This window comes from Sorex fumeus, unplaced genomic scaffold (assembly GCF_029834395.1).
Source record: "Sorex fumeus unplaced genomic scaffold, SorFum_2.1 ptg000002l, whole genome shotgun sequence".
Taxonomy (NCBI): domain Eukaryota; kingdom Metazoa; phylum Chordata; class Mammalia; order Eulipotyphla; family Soricidae; genus Sorex; species Sorex fumeus.
The window spans coordinates 779401-795138 of record NW_026606059.1 but is presented as its reverse complement, the minus strand read 5'-3'; the positions used below and the strand labels follow the sequence as shown (position 1 = coordinate 795138).

Here is a 15738-nt window from a genome sequence, read left to right as displayed (position 1 = left end):
AAAACCTAAAGAGCTCCCACGTGCTTCGTGGCAACGACCCCCCAAACATAACAAAGATACACGCACGACACACAGCCCTTCGTACACTGACTACTGGACCCCCCTACGTGGCAAGGGAGCAAGGCACAGCCACACATGACCGACTGGCTGTCTCCGCGCCGGGGTCCCCAGCACATACCCTGGGGCAGCAGCTCATCCTCGGGCCCCGCTGGCTGAGAGCCCGAGCACTGCTCGGGAGTCCCTCCACAGGCAGGTGCCTGAGGTGCTCGTCGCCAGGCATCACGTCTGTGTACGCCATGGAGCGAGTCGAGGGTTCTCTCGCTTTCCGCTGGAAGGAATCAAAGGTTTCTCACAGGACAGGTCTGTCTGGGAATACTTTTTCTCCTTCACCTTTGCCGGCACAGGGTCTCTCGATCTGTTTCTGCTGTTGGTGCTCTCTGAGGTGGAGCCCGCCTGGTCTTCAGAGCGGACTATGTTCTTTCTCGGTGTGGGTCTCACCGAGTGTTTCTGGCATCTGCTGGGCTTCCTGGTTGTGTTCAACTTCCATAATAAAATTTCAGAAATTTGGGCCCGGTGATGGCACCGCGGGTAAGGTGCTCCCCTGCCTGCAAGCAGCCAACTGGGTTCCCCTCAAACGTGATGAACGTTACCCCGAGCCCTGCGGAGGCACAGCCGGGGGTGGCCCAGCAAACCTGGGAAATCTGAGGTGGTCATTTCTTCGATAGCCTGCCTCTTTCTTCCCTTTCCTGAGGTGTCCACCGAGGCGGCCAGCATCCACATGGCCTCTACCCTTCTTGTGCTCTGCTTGGATAACTTCAGTTCTCCTACGTTCAGACTTGCTGAGTCTTTTGCTCATTCAATTTTCTCTTATGGAATTTTCACTGAATTTAAGGCTCTAGTTTCGTCTCCTAATTTCTAAAATCTGTCATTTTCTCCACTTTTCTCCTGACTTCCTTTAGTTCTGTCCATTGTGCCCCTTACCACGTCTTTTAGCACACAGTCTAATGTATTTTGTACCGTCTGCCCTTGGAAGCTGGAGGGACGTCTGTTGATTTCTCCCACTTCCGAGGCGTGGCGCCCCAGTTTTGATGAGCACGCAGCCCACGTTTCCATGGACTTCTAGATCCCCCGGGACACGTGGGAGTCTCTTTCCAAAGTCCCCTTCATATGCCTGGAATACCAGGCAGCCACTAGAAAAAATTAAGTCGCACAGTTCATGGCAACTTGGATAGAATTCATGCTGAGAAGCCAATAAGCCAGAGGAGTCAAATACGGGCTGATCTTGCCCACCTGGTCTAGCGAGAGAAACAAACCAAGGGTACGGACCCCCAGCACCGGACTGCAAGCCTGGAGGGCGGGAAGGGAATGATGTGGTTGGGGGACAGAGGTGGAGGGCCTTGGGCACATGGGCGGTGGCTCCAGAGGTCACAGTCTGTACCAAAACCATGACTCAGTCAACAAATCATGGGGGGTGGGCAGGGGAAAGGTCAGAGGTGACAGTGAAGGGGCGGGAGGGCATTCACTTAAACATTACTGAACCCCTTCACCTGAATATAATCTAAAAATGCCCCTGACGCTCCCTCTGGCCACTGCTGTCAGAGTGGCAGGGGTCTCACGCCCCTTGCATGTGCCCTGGAGACTGCACTTTACTGTAGGGCGGAAAAGGGCAGATCCCGTGGGACTATGCTCAGCATACATGGGCAATTCGGGGGCCCAACCGTGGCCTCGAGTCACAAGGCCAGTGCTCTGCCCCTGATCCATCCCCAACCCCACATCTCCTGCCCACGGCTACCACGGCCTTCAGCCTGAACCTGCTTTGGGCCAACTGCGCCTCTTGTCTCTGGCCCTGGCGGGTGGCAGTCTGGAAGGCAGGCGGCTGGCTGGCCAGTAGGTCTGACCACCACACTTCCCTCAGTGGTCTGCAGAAGCTGGTACTGGCTACTTCTGCAGCTGTCACTGTGAGGGACGCTGCTGACCCTAGCATCTTTAGTGACCATTTTTTAGCATCTTTCTTCCTTTTTCCAAACAAAAACTGCTTTACTGAATCAGAAATCAGTTTTACTGGTCATAAAGCCAGAATGCATTACATAAACATGTCAAGATAACTATAAGAATAGCTTCCAATTCAGCACTGATTGTTCAAATCCCTAACATGGAAATTATTTTTGTTTTCTTACGGAAACACTTTAATTGGGAATAAAAAAAAGATTAAAGCCCTTGCTTTGCACGTGGTCACCATAATTTGATCCCTGACATCGATCTCTGAGCCAGGGGTAACCCATGAGCAGAGTCAGGAGTAAGCCCTGAGTACCTCCAGGTGTGGCCTCAAACAACTAAATAAAAACACTAACGGACTAACACATTCATAGCAAAAGCTGTTGCACACCTTTTTCGAATCTTTCGTGGCCTGAAATAATCCATGGGTTTAGGATGAAGAGGTAATTGACACACATTCTAAATGAAGCTTGCATTGTAAATGCACTCTGTCCACTTGTCAGGTCCGACCAGCTAGTCATTTCCTACTGTATCAAGTGAAATGAAGAAGCGACTTAACAGCGCCCAAGCAGGGCATCAATATTGGACACCGATATTGTGAACTGTGAGCCAGACAGGTCGCTCAGCCAGAGCACCTGCCTTGCAGGTATGAGGCCTTGAGTTGATCTGCTAGTACCCCCTACACACACGCACGCACACACACACGCACACACACACACACACACACACACACACACACACACATGCTATTTGAGTAGAGAACATTAAAGACTTAAGGTCTCTCCAGACTGAAGAAGGCATAAGGATACGGCAATCATTTTATAAAATATTGAAATGACAGAAAAAGCCATTTCCAAGTGCCAGAAGAGAATGAAACAGATTCTGTGACTAAATAAACATTCTCGCACCGTGGCTTTGAAAAAGCCTATAAATCTCCCCTTGCTCAGAGCCAGTAATCCTTCAGGCAAAGAGAACTTTACAGGATCCTGACGTCTTCCTGATGGGATGTTCGGTTTTCCTCCGTCCACTCACGGTCATGGACAGTGGGTTCACTTGGCACCACCTGCCTCACTTTTCAGGTGGACTAAAAGCCAGGACAGTGCTCTAAAGCTCCACTGGCCCACAAATAAAACGGCTCGTAAGCGAGGCCCTGCTCAGCGAGTCGGCTGAGCTCTTCGCATCACTGAAGGCCAGGCCTCGTGACCCTGGGTGCGAGTGGGAGATGGCGGAGAAGCCCGCAGCGGTGGCTCTGCAGGCGTAGCCGAGTGGCACTCACACCTGCTCTCGTCCCTGCCCCCCCGAACACCATCTGCTCAACTGATCAGCTCATCCCGGAGCCTGTCATGCCCTTCCCATGAAGAGATCCAGACCGCAAGCCAACTGCTGCTTCAGACCTGCCTCCACGCACTCCCCCGCCTCAGTGCTCGCACCCAGGCCTTCCCCACACAGAGCCGCTGTCTAATGAGCGGGGGGAGCTGCGCCGCCCTCTCCCTGCTCCTGGGAGGGGTCCCCCCCCAAGGCTCACAAGGCCAGTGGGGAGCTCAGGTCCCAGTGCCAGGCCCAGGAGGGGACCACACAGCCGGGAGCCCTCGCATACCCGACCTCCCGCTTGCTCCGACTCAAAGCCCTCCAGCCAGAGAGAGCCTTGATTGTATTAAATATCAAAATACCTATTTTCAACGAAGAATTTAATGTCACTGAGGTGTTAATATTAACCTTGTAACTTGTGAATACACACGTAAGCCATGTGAAATGAAAAACTCACACTCACTGTTTGCCTCCGTCCAGTCACTTTTAGGGTCGGGTCTTTGATCTTGAAGGGTTTGTTTTGTTTGGGGGCAAAGCCCAGCAGCACTCAGGGTTACTCCTGGCTCTGTGCTCAGGGATCACGCCTGATGGTGCCCAGGGACCAAATGGGGTGGCGGGGATCCAACCAAGGTTTGCCACGTGCAGGGTGAGCGCCTTCAGCGGTGCAGCCTGAGCCTTAAGTCTTTCATACAACCGCTGTCACCTGGAGGGAGAACTGGGTGGTTTCTTTGGAAACTGCTGGCGCCGCCTTCCTTTCCTGCCCCTGACGCAAGCGGCACGCTTGGCAGTGTTTGCACACTTGTCTGGGGTGCTCACCCGGCTCACACACACTTGGCTGGGCGGTGCCTACACCCCCACGCTGTGCGGTGGCAGCAGAAGTGAACCCACAGGCTTCCACACCGCCCTCGGGGAGGGGGGCTGCCTGGGCCTTCCCACTCTTATTCTGGGCCACAGCTGGTGTGCTTGGGTGGTGGGACGTGTGAGTTCCAATCCACGTCTGTTACTTGGGCTTTCATAAAAAGGGAAAAGGGTTTGGGGGAAAAAAGTTCCCAGTGGTGCTCGGGGGACACGTAGCGCTGGGACTCTCCAGGCTCCCGAGTGCTCTGCGCTGGGCTCTCTCTAAACAGAAGCTCCTAGAAATTTCTTTTCGAAAAATTTGACGTTGGGGGCCACACCTGAGAGTGCTCAGAACTTACTCCCGGCTCTGCACTGAGGAATTACTCCAGTGTTTGGGGCCCATGAGGAGTGCCAGGGATCAAACCCGGGTGGGCTCCGGGCAAGGCGAGCGCCCTGCCACCGGGACTCTAGAACGTTCTCCCGGAGCCTGGCCGTTCTCAGCAGAGGCACATGGGGCCACGCAACCTAAGTGACACCGGGGTGACATGCCTCCTAAATTTCAACACAAAGTGAACAAATATGCACATCTAATAATGACAACACGTGGCCTGTATTCTGCCGAGGGGAGGGGGAGACGAACTCAGGGAGGAAACGAGCAACTCGGCGGCAGCTGCCTGGGCACTGTAGGGCGGCACGGACAGCCCGGGGAGTAGCCGGGCACGAGGCGGCGCCAGGGCTGGTGGAAGGAAACGGGCTGAAAGAAGTGGGCCCTCTCGGAAACAAATGCCACGGCCTCGGCAAGGAGCTCCAGAAGGTTCTAGGGACGCGTGCGGCACGGGGCATCTTGCTCTGCCGGGCCCCGGGCCCTGGAGGTCAGAGCGCAGCGTCACTCATGTTTCTGCTGGGCACCCCCGTGCTGCTGGGGACACGCCTGGCTGGGGACACGGGGCTCGGCGGGGGCCAAGTGTCCTCCGTTCTGGGAAGGGACGAGTCTCGCACCTAAGGGTGTAAGACGCGGTCAGGGGCGCGGGCATCTCCGCTTTCGCCGCGGCACCCCGACCAGCGCACCCTTACGGCGTAAGTGCCAGGACGGCCCTTCCCGGTGTGGGCATCTACTCGGCAGTTCCCGGCTGGACAGGCCTGCGGGATGCTCCTGTGGGGTCCACACGCGTCCCGCGGGCAGCGCCGACTCCGGAGCTCGGACGCACGGCCCATGGTCCCTCTCCCGGGGCGGACGCACGGACCGTTTCCCGGCCGGGACGCAGGCCCCTCTCCCGGGGCGGACGCACGAACCCTCTGCCGGTGGGGGGGACGCACGGCCCCTCTCCCGGGGGTGCGGGACGCACGGCCCCTTTCTAGGGGCAGACGCACGGACCCTGTCCCTGGCCGGGACGCAGGCCCCTCTCCCGGGGCGGGGGGGGGGGGGGGTGGGGGGTGGGGGGACGCACGGCCCCTCTCTCAGGGCAGACGCACGGACCCTTTCCAGGCCGGGACGCAGGCCCCTCTCCCGGGGCGGACGCACGGACCCTCTCCCGGGCGGGACGCACGAACCCTCTGCCGGTGGGGGGGGGGGACGCACGGCCCTTCTCCCGGGGGGGCGGGACGCACGGATCCTATCCCTGGCCGGGACGCACGGACCCTCCCCCGGGCGGGACGCACCGATCCTCTCCGGGGCGGACGTACGGACCCTCTCCCGGCCGGGACGTACGGCCCCTCTCCCGGGGGAGTGGGGGGGGGGGGGGAGGGACGCACGGCCCCTCTCTCGGGGCAGACGCACGGACCCTGTCCCTGGCCGGGACGCACAGACCCTCTCCCGGGCGGGACGCACCGATCCTCTCCGGGGGCGGACGCATGGACCCTCTCTCGGGGCAGACGCACAGACCCTCTCCCTGGCAGGGACGCACGGATCCTCTACTTGGCGGGACGCAGGGACCCTCTCCCCGGGGGGCGGGACGCACGGCCCCTCTCTCGGGGCAGACGCACAGACCCTCTCCCGGCCGGGACGCAGGCCCCTCTCCCGGGGCGGACGCACGGACCCTCTCCCGGGCGGGACGCACGAACCCTCTGCCGGTGGGGGGGGGACGCACGGCCCTTCTCCCGGGGGGGCGGGACGCACGGACCCTATCCCTGGCCGGGACGCACGGACCCTCCCCCGGGCGGGACGCACCGATCCTCTCCGGGGCGGACGTACGGACCCTCTCCCGGCCGGGACGTACGGCCCCTCTCCCGGGGGAGTGGGGGGGGGGGGGAGGGACGCACGGCCCCTCTCTCGGGGCAGACGCACGGACCCTGTCCCTGGCCGGGACGCACAGACCCTCTCCCGGGCGGGACGCACCGATCCTCTCCGGGGGCGGACGTACGGACCCTCTCCCTGGCCGGGACGCACGGCCCCTCTCTCGGGGCAGACGCACGGACCCTGTCCCTGGCCGGGACGCACAGACCCTCTCCCGGGCGGGACGCACCGATCCTCTCCGGGGGCGGACGCATGGACCCTCTCTCGGGGCAGACGCACGAACCCTCTCCCTGGCCGGGACACACGGACCCTCTCCCGGCCGGGACGCACGGACCCTCTACTTGGCGGGACGCACGGACCCTCGCCCGGGCGGGACGCACGGCCCCTCTCTCGGGGCAGACGCACAGACCCTCTCCCTGGCAGGGACACACGGACCCTCTCCCGGGCGGGACGCACCGATCCTTCTCCCGGGGCGGACGCACGGCCCTTCTCCCGGCCGGGACGCACGGACCGTGTCCCTAGCCGGGACGCACGGACCCTCTCCCGGCCGGGACGCGCGGCCCCTCTCCCGGGGGAGGGGACGCACGGCCCCCCGCCCTTGGGGGCCCCGGGGCGCGCGGCCTCCGGCGGGCAGTGCGGGCGCGGGGTCCGCAGGAGGGTCGCGGGCGCGCGGCCCCCGGGGCGCGGGCAGGGGCGGGGTCCGGGCGCGGGGCCCGCGGCGGGCCCGGGGCCAGGGCCCGGCGCGGGGCGGGCCGGCCGCGGCAGGAAGGGGCGGGCGGCGGGCGGGCCGTTCCCGGCAGGCGCGCGGGCGCGGGTAGAAAAGGCGCGCGCGGGCGGCGGCCGCGGCCCGACGGCGCCATGAGCGCGGCGCTCTTCAGCCTGGACGCGCCCGCGGGCCTGGGCCTGGGCGCGGGCAAGGCGGCGCGCGCGCCCGAGCCCGCGATGGACGACGACGAGGGCGCCATCGACTTCAGCGCCTACATCGACTCCATGGCGGCCGTGCCCACGCTGGAGCTGTGCCACGACGAGCTCTTCGCCGACCTGTTCAACAGCAACCACAAGGCGGGCGCGCTGGAGCTGCTGGGCCCGGGCCCCGGCGCGCCGCGGCCGCTCAAGCGCGAGCCCGCCTGGGCGGGGGACGCGGCCGGCTCGCTGCTGCCCGCGCAGGTGGCGGCGTGCGCGCAGACGGTGGTCAGCCTGGCCGCGCCCACGCCGCCCGCGTCGCCCGAGCCGCCGCGCGCCAGCCCCGCGCCCGCGCCCGCGCCCGCGCGCGACAAGGCGGCGCTGGCGGCGGCCAAGCGCGGCCCGGACCGCGGCAGCCCCGAGTACCGGCAGCGGCGCGAGCGCAACAACATCGCCGTGCGCAAGAGCCGCGACAAGGCCAAGCGGCGCAACCAGGAGATGCAGCAGAAGCTGGTGGAGCTGTCGGCCGAGAACGAGAAGCTGCACCAGCGCGTGGAGCAGCTCACGCGCGACCTGGCCGGCCTGCGCCAGTTCTTCAAGCAGCTGCCCGGCGCGCCCTTCCTGCCCGGCGCGGCCGACGGCCGGTGACCCCGGCGCGCGCGCCCGCCCGCCCGCCCCTAAGTTATTGGAGGAGCAGGGACGCTCGCCGCCGCCGCCGCGCGTGGGTGCCGCGGGGCGCGCGGACGGACTGCCGCGAGACGCAGAGACTGAGCACGCTCCCGTTTTTATACGAGACTTTGGAACCGCGTTTGTAAGAATAAAGACTGGTGAAACCGCTCCCGCTCCCTGTGTTGGCCGGGACGCGGCCCGCCCGGGGCGGCTCTTCGCCGGGTCGCGGGGAGGCGCCGGGGTCGCGGGGTGCTCCGGGGGGCGGGCGGGCAGCGGCGCGGAGGGTCCCCGGCTCGCGGGCGCGGCCCACTTCTCGCCGCTCTCACCGCGGCCGGGCCGGCTCGGGGCGCTAAGGCCGGGGGATTGCGCGGGGGTGGCAGGACAGCCGGACCCCCGACCTCTAGCCCTGTGCCCCGGTGGTGGACCTGGAGGCCGACCTGGCGCTTCCCTCGGTCGGCAAGGACCGGCTGGCCGGCTCCGCGGTCTCGCGGGGGACGCGCTCGAGCCCCCGCACAAGCCCACCCGGCCGGCCGGCGCTCCAAGTCCGGCGCGCGTGGGTGGGCGCGGCGGCGCCTCTCCGGCGGGCGCCCCGAAACAGGGAACTGCGAAGTGCTGAGTTCGGGTATTTATTGTACTCCAACAGTCGCAGACAGAGGACAAATACTGGGCAATATGAGGGGCCAGAAAAACGCTGTTGACTTGTGGATTAAAAACCTGGACCGCGTCCTGTCCTCCGGCCGGGGGCTACTGCCGCCTGGGCCTGGGCCGGGAGGGGCCCTTCCTGCTGGTGCGCAGGGCCGCAAGGCCAAGGGGGCCCAACCGGGAACTCCAGCGTGGCCCTGGAACTCTCCCCGCCCCTCCCCCCAATTTCAAACATTTTAAAGTTGTAACTGAACAAAAAGTTCTGCTGTAGTAACGTTCTTGCCTAAGCGAAGCCTCCAGCTTATTTAAGCTTCCAAGGCCAGGCTGCCAGGCTTGCAGCAATGTAGTCAGAATATAAACTGTAGAAATAGAATCTAGTTTGCAAAATTTTACCACCAGAGTCCCCCAGAAAAAACTGAAGCTCCATTTCAAGACCATAAAACACACTAAGTCGGCCCATGGTTAACAAATAACTACTCAAACCGCTGCCACCATCCTGGCGGCCACATGGCAAAGTTCACAGATCCTGTGACAACCGTGTCATTCCAGAGAGGCTCTTTCGGCTCCCAGAAGCTCGATTTCCTCCAATCCAATGCAGCTGGCCGGGTGGGTGGTTCTCGACTGCACAAAACAATTCAGCAACCCCACCTCCTTTCCGAGGACACTATTCACTTCATAAGTCTGCAGTGATTTAAAAGGGGGGGAAAAAAAAAGCATGCTGGTTAAAGCAAGTGATTGGCTCTGGACGATCTGTTCCAGGCAACAGGGCCCCAGAGAGCAGTGTGGACACCGTCTCCCCTGCCCGGCACCTTCCTCTCTGGGGGGGGCGGGGGTGGGGGGAGCAGTCCTGCGGATGATGGCACAGCAAGGAACACTCAGCTGACCGAACCGAACCCTCCCTACAGGAGCAAGAGAGGGGCGAGTGCCAGCCCCACAACACAAGCTCCCAGCCCTGTGGACAAACCTGTATATTCGCCTGTGCCCACACACACACACACACACACCTGTGCACACACACACCTGCAGACACACCTGCACACATGTGCACACATACCTGTGCACACATCTGCACACACATCGTGTGCACACACGTCTTGCACACACCTACACACACTCCCCGCGTGCACACCTACAAAGACCTGCACACACACGTGTGTGCAAAGCTATCGCTGAGAAGGAGCGAGCCTGGGAAGGGTGTACACAGGGTCCCGCCTCGGTCCTAGCTGGGGGTGCGGTGGGCACGTGCCCCTTCACACCCTCTGGGAGACTTTCCCACGCCGGCAACACTGATCAAAGGATTTCCTGCTCCGTGCCGGCCTGACCAAACACCGCCCTCTGTCACCTTCCGTGTGAGGAGCACCAGGGCTACTGGCCGGCCCCAGGCGAGTCTCACCTGCAGGTGAGAAGCGGGGACACGGGGCAGCAGGGCAGCAGACGTGAAGGGCCCTCCTCCGTCAAAGCCCAGAACCTGTTCTCCCCGGCCCGCTGGGAAGCCTCGCCTCTGTCCCACAGGGCGATGCGTCCTACCAGAAATTCCTGTGCTGCCGCTTGCAGGAGTGCCTCACCCTTCTCCAGGGCGCAAAACACTTGAGAAACCTCTGCAGCGCCTCCTCTGCAGCTGAACGCACCCCTTCCGCCACCAACATGCCCTGGCAAGGCCGAGGCTGGTTTCTCACGAAGGCTGCAGCCAGTGGGCACCGAGCGACCCCGGTGCTGGGCTCTCAGGACAGTGCTCGGCCAGGTCTGCATCTCCAGAACTGCCACACACGCAGGCCCAGGGCAGACTGGCAGCAGAGACACGGGGCTGCCAGGGGCCGAGGGTGGCTCAGCTGGTGGCCGGACATCAAGCCCAGCAGAGCAGAGACAAAGGCCCCGTCTGGGAGCTCGGTGTGCGCGGAGGGCGATTCTCTGGCTTGGGGTTCCTCACTGGGAGTCAGGTCAGCACTGGGTCAATGCAGCGAGACAGGCGAGGGAGCAGAGTTAAGAGGCTGAGAGGTCCAGAGGGCCGATGGCGGCTCACACGGGACGCGGGGGAAGGGGCGCCCCCGGGGAGGCGGTGGGGCAAGACCCCTGCTGGCCATCCGGGGGTGGCAGGGCACGGCCTCCAACCTCTCGCTGTGGGCACACGGCACCCGGACTGGCAGGCCAGTGCTTTTCCGTTTTGAATCCCCCTCTCCCAAACTCCGCTGTGCAGTCTTCGGGCCTTTGCTGTTCCCTTGCTGTGCATCCCACGCATAAGGGAGATGATTCTGTGCCTAACCCTTTCCTCTGACTACTCAGCATGACTTCCTCTCGTTCCAGTTGCCGCAGATTGTATGATTCTGTTATGAGAGCTGCATAGTATTCCCTTCCACACACACACACACACACACACACACACACACACACACACACGCAGCTTCTTCATTCATCTCTATTCAGGCATTTGGGTGTTTGCTTATCTCGGACACTTCACTAAGGGTGACGATGAACACAGGTGTCCACTAGAACGAATGCCTCACTACTTTGGGGCTACAGATGATGGTTCTCAGCCTCTACACATACGGAGCAACACTGGCATAGGGACGTGTGTCTGGAGTGCCCTGGCAAGGAGCGAAGGGCTGTGCAGAGCTGTAGGCGCCGAGGCAGGAGGGAGACAAGCTTCTCTGCTGCCTCTCACCATTTAGCTTTGCACACATAGGTGCATGGAATGGGTGACCCTGATTTTATCGAAACAAAAACTTCTGACTCGGAAAAAATGCCATCAAAACAAAGCCCCCTGCCCTATTTTCAGGGCAACCGTAAAATCAAGAATAACTGTATTCAATTAATAAATGCTGTCAGCGTGGGATGGTGAAACGTGTGGGAAGCACAAGCCACCCACAGAGGAAGCTCATTGTGCCGGGCCCGTCTCTGGGGCCCTAGACAGCGGGCCTGTCTGTCCGCGACTGCCCGTGATGAGCTCCCTGAGCCCAAGTGCCACTCCTGGGGGGCCCACGGCTGGGAGACTGGCCTGCACCTGACAGGGCCCAGCCACGCTGAGGAGAGGAGGATGGTGGCTGGCAGAGGTGGAAGGAGGGGCGTGGTCGTGGCTCATTCCCCAGGTGCTCCTGCACTGCCCGACCCTCTCCGCCCCCCCTGCTGACACTGACCTACCATCGCGAGGACGTTCCAAGCTCTCTCCCTCGGGGCCTGAGACAGGACGGCAGCAGAGGGTTTGCTTACAGGGGCCGCCCCAGATTGGACCCCTGGCTTCACATACGTGACCATGCCCAGGGGACGGGGCAGCTCGAGACCCCAACGAGATGAAGCCATGGCAGCGCACCCGCTGCCTCTGGCCGGGAAAGGACAATCTCCTCGTCCAGAGTGGGGCTCGTCCGAAGGCTAAGCGTGCGCCCACTGTCTGCGGGCCGCTGAACACTGCCTGCACAGCGGACGGTCTGCCTGGGGTGATCACTAACCTGGCCCCGGGCGGGCGGGCACAGTGGGCTGACTTACCCCCTCCTCGGGCACAGCGGGCTGACTTACCCCCTCCTCGCAGACAGCCGACTGCAGGAGAGACGAGATACTGCTCTGTAACAGCTGCAACACAACAGAGGCTGGGTCAGGCTGGCTCGGGGGGATGTGTTCGCGCCAGCCCCCAGGACTCAACATCTGCATGCTTGAGTCAAGCCACCTGCCTTCTCTTCCTGAGCGCGAGCTCCCAGCTAACACAGGCCTCCGGTCCCGAAGGTGAGCCCCCACCGCCCGCCGGGAGTCCTGGGCCCCGGCCAGCCTACCTTGACCTTCACTGTGGCCCGCGGGCAGGAGGGGCAGTGCAGGAAGACCTGCAGGTGCCTTCTGAGCAGAGGGGAGGTGAGCCGACGGCCGCAGCTCCCGCAGGAGAAGGCCCCGCTGAAGTTCAGGAGCGTGCGGAAGAGACCAGAGACAGCACGGGTCAGTGACGCTGGCCCAGGGGACGCTCCCTGCAGAAACCTAGACCTGAGCCACAGGCGAGCAGCAGCTCTGGCCGAGGGCGTTGCCCAGGGCTAGCAAGCTCCTCTGAGGATAGACATCACGGCTTTAGGGAGGGCTGTGGCCAGAGGCGAGGGGGACACTGAGGCAGAGAAGGCGCCAGCTGCGCAAACCTCGCAGGAGTGCAGTTAGGATCTTTGGGGCCAAGGATGGAAGGCTGCTTCCTGTCTAACTGAACAAAGGAGAACAACACCCTGACCCGTTCCCCTAGGTCACCAGGATGTAGTTTATAAAGCGGCCAATGGCGGGTGGGCTCATGCACGCCATCTTACCCCAACTGGATGCCTCTCGCTCCCCACTGACTCAGTCCCCATCTTGCCTGCCCCCACGTCTCACTGCCACTTTCTGCTGCTCATTTTTGGGGGGCAGTGCGTGGGCTTACTCCGGAAGGCAGGCTTGGGGGGCCATACGGAATGTCAGGGTTCAAACCCAGGCCAGGAACATGCCAGGCAAGTGCTCTACCTGCTGACAGGCTTCACCACGGTTTTGTGTGTCTTGGAAATTAACCCTTAGTCAGTGAGAAGGACTGTCGGCAAATATTTGCCTCCAGTCTTTTTATTGTCAGGATTGCTTTTATGATGCAGAGCTTCTTGGTCTGATAGAGTTTATCTTCTTTGTTTATCTTTGCTTCTATACGCTTAGCTACTGGCAATGAATCAGAGATTCCTCTAGACTCAATGGCATGGAGAGTTCTGACTAGTTTTCTCAATACAATTCATGGATTCTGGTCTGACACCAAGGCTTTTAATCCATTTTGAATAACTACTGTGCATGGAGTAAGTTGGAGGTTTGAATTCATTTCATTCCACGTGACTGACCAGTTTCCCCTGCACCATGTGCTGAAGAGGTTTCCCTGGTCCAGTTCATGCTCTTAGCGCCTCTGCTGAAAATGAGCTGACCATAAGCCTGTGGGCTGACGCTGGGCTCTCACTTCCGTCTCACGGGCCTGAAAGTCCGTCTTTATCCCAGCATCACACCGTTTTACTATCATAGCCTTGAAATACAAAGTTTGCAAGAGAAGAGCCTCCCGTCTTCTTTTTTCCTACATTTGCCTTGGCTGCTTGGGAAGTTCTACTACACCATATACATTTCAGCAGCATTTTGTCTACGTCTTTGCAAAATGCATCTGTCTTATTTACTTATCCTTTTAGTGAGGCGAAAGGTTTTAATTGGAAGAAACTTACTTAGAAAAGCAGGAAAGGAGAGAAAGAGAAATTCAAGAGAGAACAGACTTCTCTAGGGGGGAAAAGCCTGCCGTGTGTATTTTCACAGGGACGGCCTCAATATCTGTAGTGCTTTGGGTAGGATCGTCATTTTCCCAATGCAAATTCCTCCTGTCCATGAACGGGGAATGTGTTTCCATTTTCTTGTGTCTTCTCTCATTTCCTTTAGTTGTGATTTATAGTTTTCTTTGTATAAGTCTTTTATGTCATTACATTGATTCCCAAGTACTTGATTTTTTCTGGGGTGTGATTGTGAACGGGTTTTATTTTTTATGTATTCTTTTATCACTGTAGAGAAATGTCATGAATTTCTGTAGGCTGCTTGTGCATCCTGTTTATAGTTTCTAGGAGGTTTTTGTTTTTGGTTTTTGGTTATCTTCGGGGTTTTCTAAGCAGAGGATTGTGTCATCTGCAAATAGCGATAGTCTGGCTTCTCTTCCCATCTGGATGCCCTTAATTTCCCCTTCTTGTCTGATTGTTTATGGCAAGAACTTCCACTTCCAATACTATATTGACTATTCTAGTGGTGAGAGTGTGTAACTTTGTCTTGTGCCTAATCTTAGAGGAAAGGCTTTAAGTTTTTTTACTATTGAGTATGATATTAGCTGTTGGTTCAGAGTAAACGGTTTCAGTTATACTGAGAAAAGTTCCTTCTATCCCCACTTTCTTGCTAATCTTTGTCATGAACAGGTGTTGGATCTTGTTTTCTGTATCTGCTGATATGCTCATAGTTTTCATTTTTCCTTGTATTGATATGGTATATTATGTTGATGACTTCTGTACATGAAACCATCCATGAATCTCTGGGATAAATCCTACTTGGTCTGGGGCCAGCGATAGTACAGTGGGTAGGGCACTTGCCTTGCATGTGGCCAACCAGGTTTGGTCCCCAGCAACCCATATGTCCTCTGAGCATCGCCAGGACTGACCCGTAAGTGCAGAGCCAGGAATACTCCATGAACATTAATAGGTGTGACCCAAAATTAAAAAAAAATCCTACTACGCCCTCTCCTCTCTGGAAAGAAAGATGGCGGCCACATGGGAGCCTTGTGGACAGCAGGTATGAGCCGGGGGTGTGGGGGCGACTAAAACCTCATGGGAAGGGGGGCGTTCCGGTCCGTCCTTCACGCCCTACCGAGGTCACCAGTTGCCCCCCACGAGCGGCTCTCCAGCACGGCCAAAGCCCCAGAAGCACAAGGGCTTAATGCAGAACCCAGCAGCTTGGAGCAGAAAAGTGAAAGGACTATGCGTTAATCCAGGCAATCATTTCTGCCCAGAGGGGAAAGGGTGTTGCTCCCTTCCGCCCTCCTCCCTCTGGAAAGAAAGATGGCGGCCACATGGGAGCCTTGTGGACAGCAGGTATGAGCCGGGGGTGTGGGGGCGACTAAAACTTCATGGGAAGGGGGGCGTTCCGGTCCGTCCTTCACGCCCTACCGAGGTCACCAGTTGCCCCCCACGAGCGGCTCTCCAGCACAGCCACGGCCCCAGAAGCACAAGGACTTAATGCAGAACCCAGCAGCTTGGAGCAGAAAAGTGAACGGACTATGCATTGATCCAGGCCATCAAGTCTGCCGGAGGGGAAAGGGTGTTGCCCCATTCGCCCTCTCCTCTCTGGAAAGAAAGATGGCGGCCACATGGGAGCCTTGTGGACAGCAGGTATGAGCCGGGAGTGTGGGGGCGACTAAAACCTCATGGGAAGGGGGGCGTTTCGCTCCGCCCTTCACGCCCTACCGAGGCCACCAGTTGCCCCCCACGAGCGGCTCTCCAGCACGGCCACGACTCCAGAACACAGAAACCAATTTCTTAACTATCTGACTTTCAGTAGAAATACTTCCAGGGTCAATAGGTAAAATAGCAGAAATCCAAAACCAACATTTAATTCTTGAACCCAGCTGTAGAAAGCAAATCACTTCACAATGCTTTTTCAGCATGTCT

The 15738-nt window shown here is 59.7% G+C and overlaps 2 protein-coding genes across 2 annotated transcripts in view; one reads left to right on the top strand and one right to left on the bottom strand.

Moving 5' to 3' along the window:
• The first annotated feature begins 7225 nt into the window (after positions 1-7225).
• On the top strand, positions 7226-8113 carry CEBPD (CCAAT enhancer binding protein delta). Its single transcript, XM_056111031.1, has one exon. It carries the CDS (start codon positions 7232-7234, stop codon positions 7922-7924), a length of 693 nt encoding a protein of 230 aa, XP_055967006.1. The 5' UTR covers positions 7226-7231; the 3' UTR covers positions 7925-8113.
• Positions 8114-8557: 444 nt separating this feature from the next.
• The window catches only part of SPIDR (scaffold protein involved in DNA repair), a 344944-nt gene continuing 337763 nt past the window's right edge, over positions 8558-15738 (bottom strand). The window contains exons 18-20 of the mRNA XM_056111030.1: positions 12346-12460; positions 12095-12148; positions 8558-9268 (exon numbers count right to left, since the gene is read on the bottom strand). Coding sequence (XP_055967005.1) covers positions 9128-9268; positions 12095-12148; positions 12346-12460 — 310 coding nt within the window. The 3' untranslated portion in view covers positions 8558-9127. The remainder of the gene's footprint in view (positions 9269-12094; positions 12149-12345; positions 12461-15738) is intronic.

Bases quoted from the DNA above. Each gene is read 5' to 3' on its own strand.
- CEBPD (XM_056111031.1), top strand. From the start codon at position 7,232: ATGAGCGCGGCGCTCTTCAGCCTGGACGCGCCCGCGGGCCTGGGCCTG.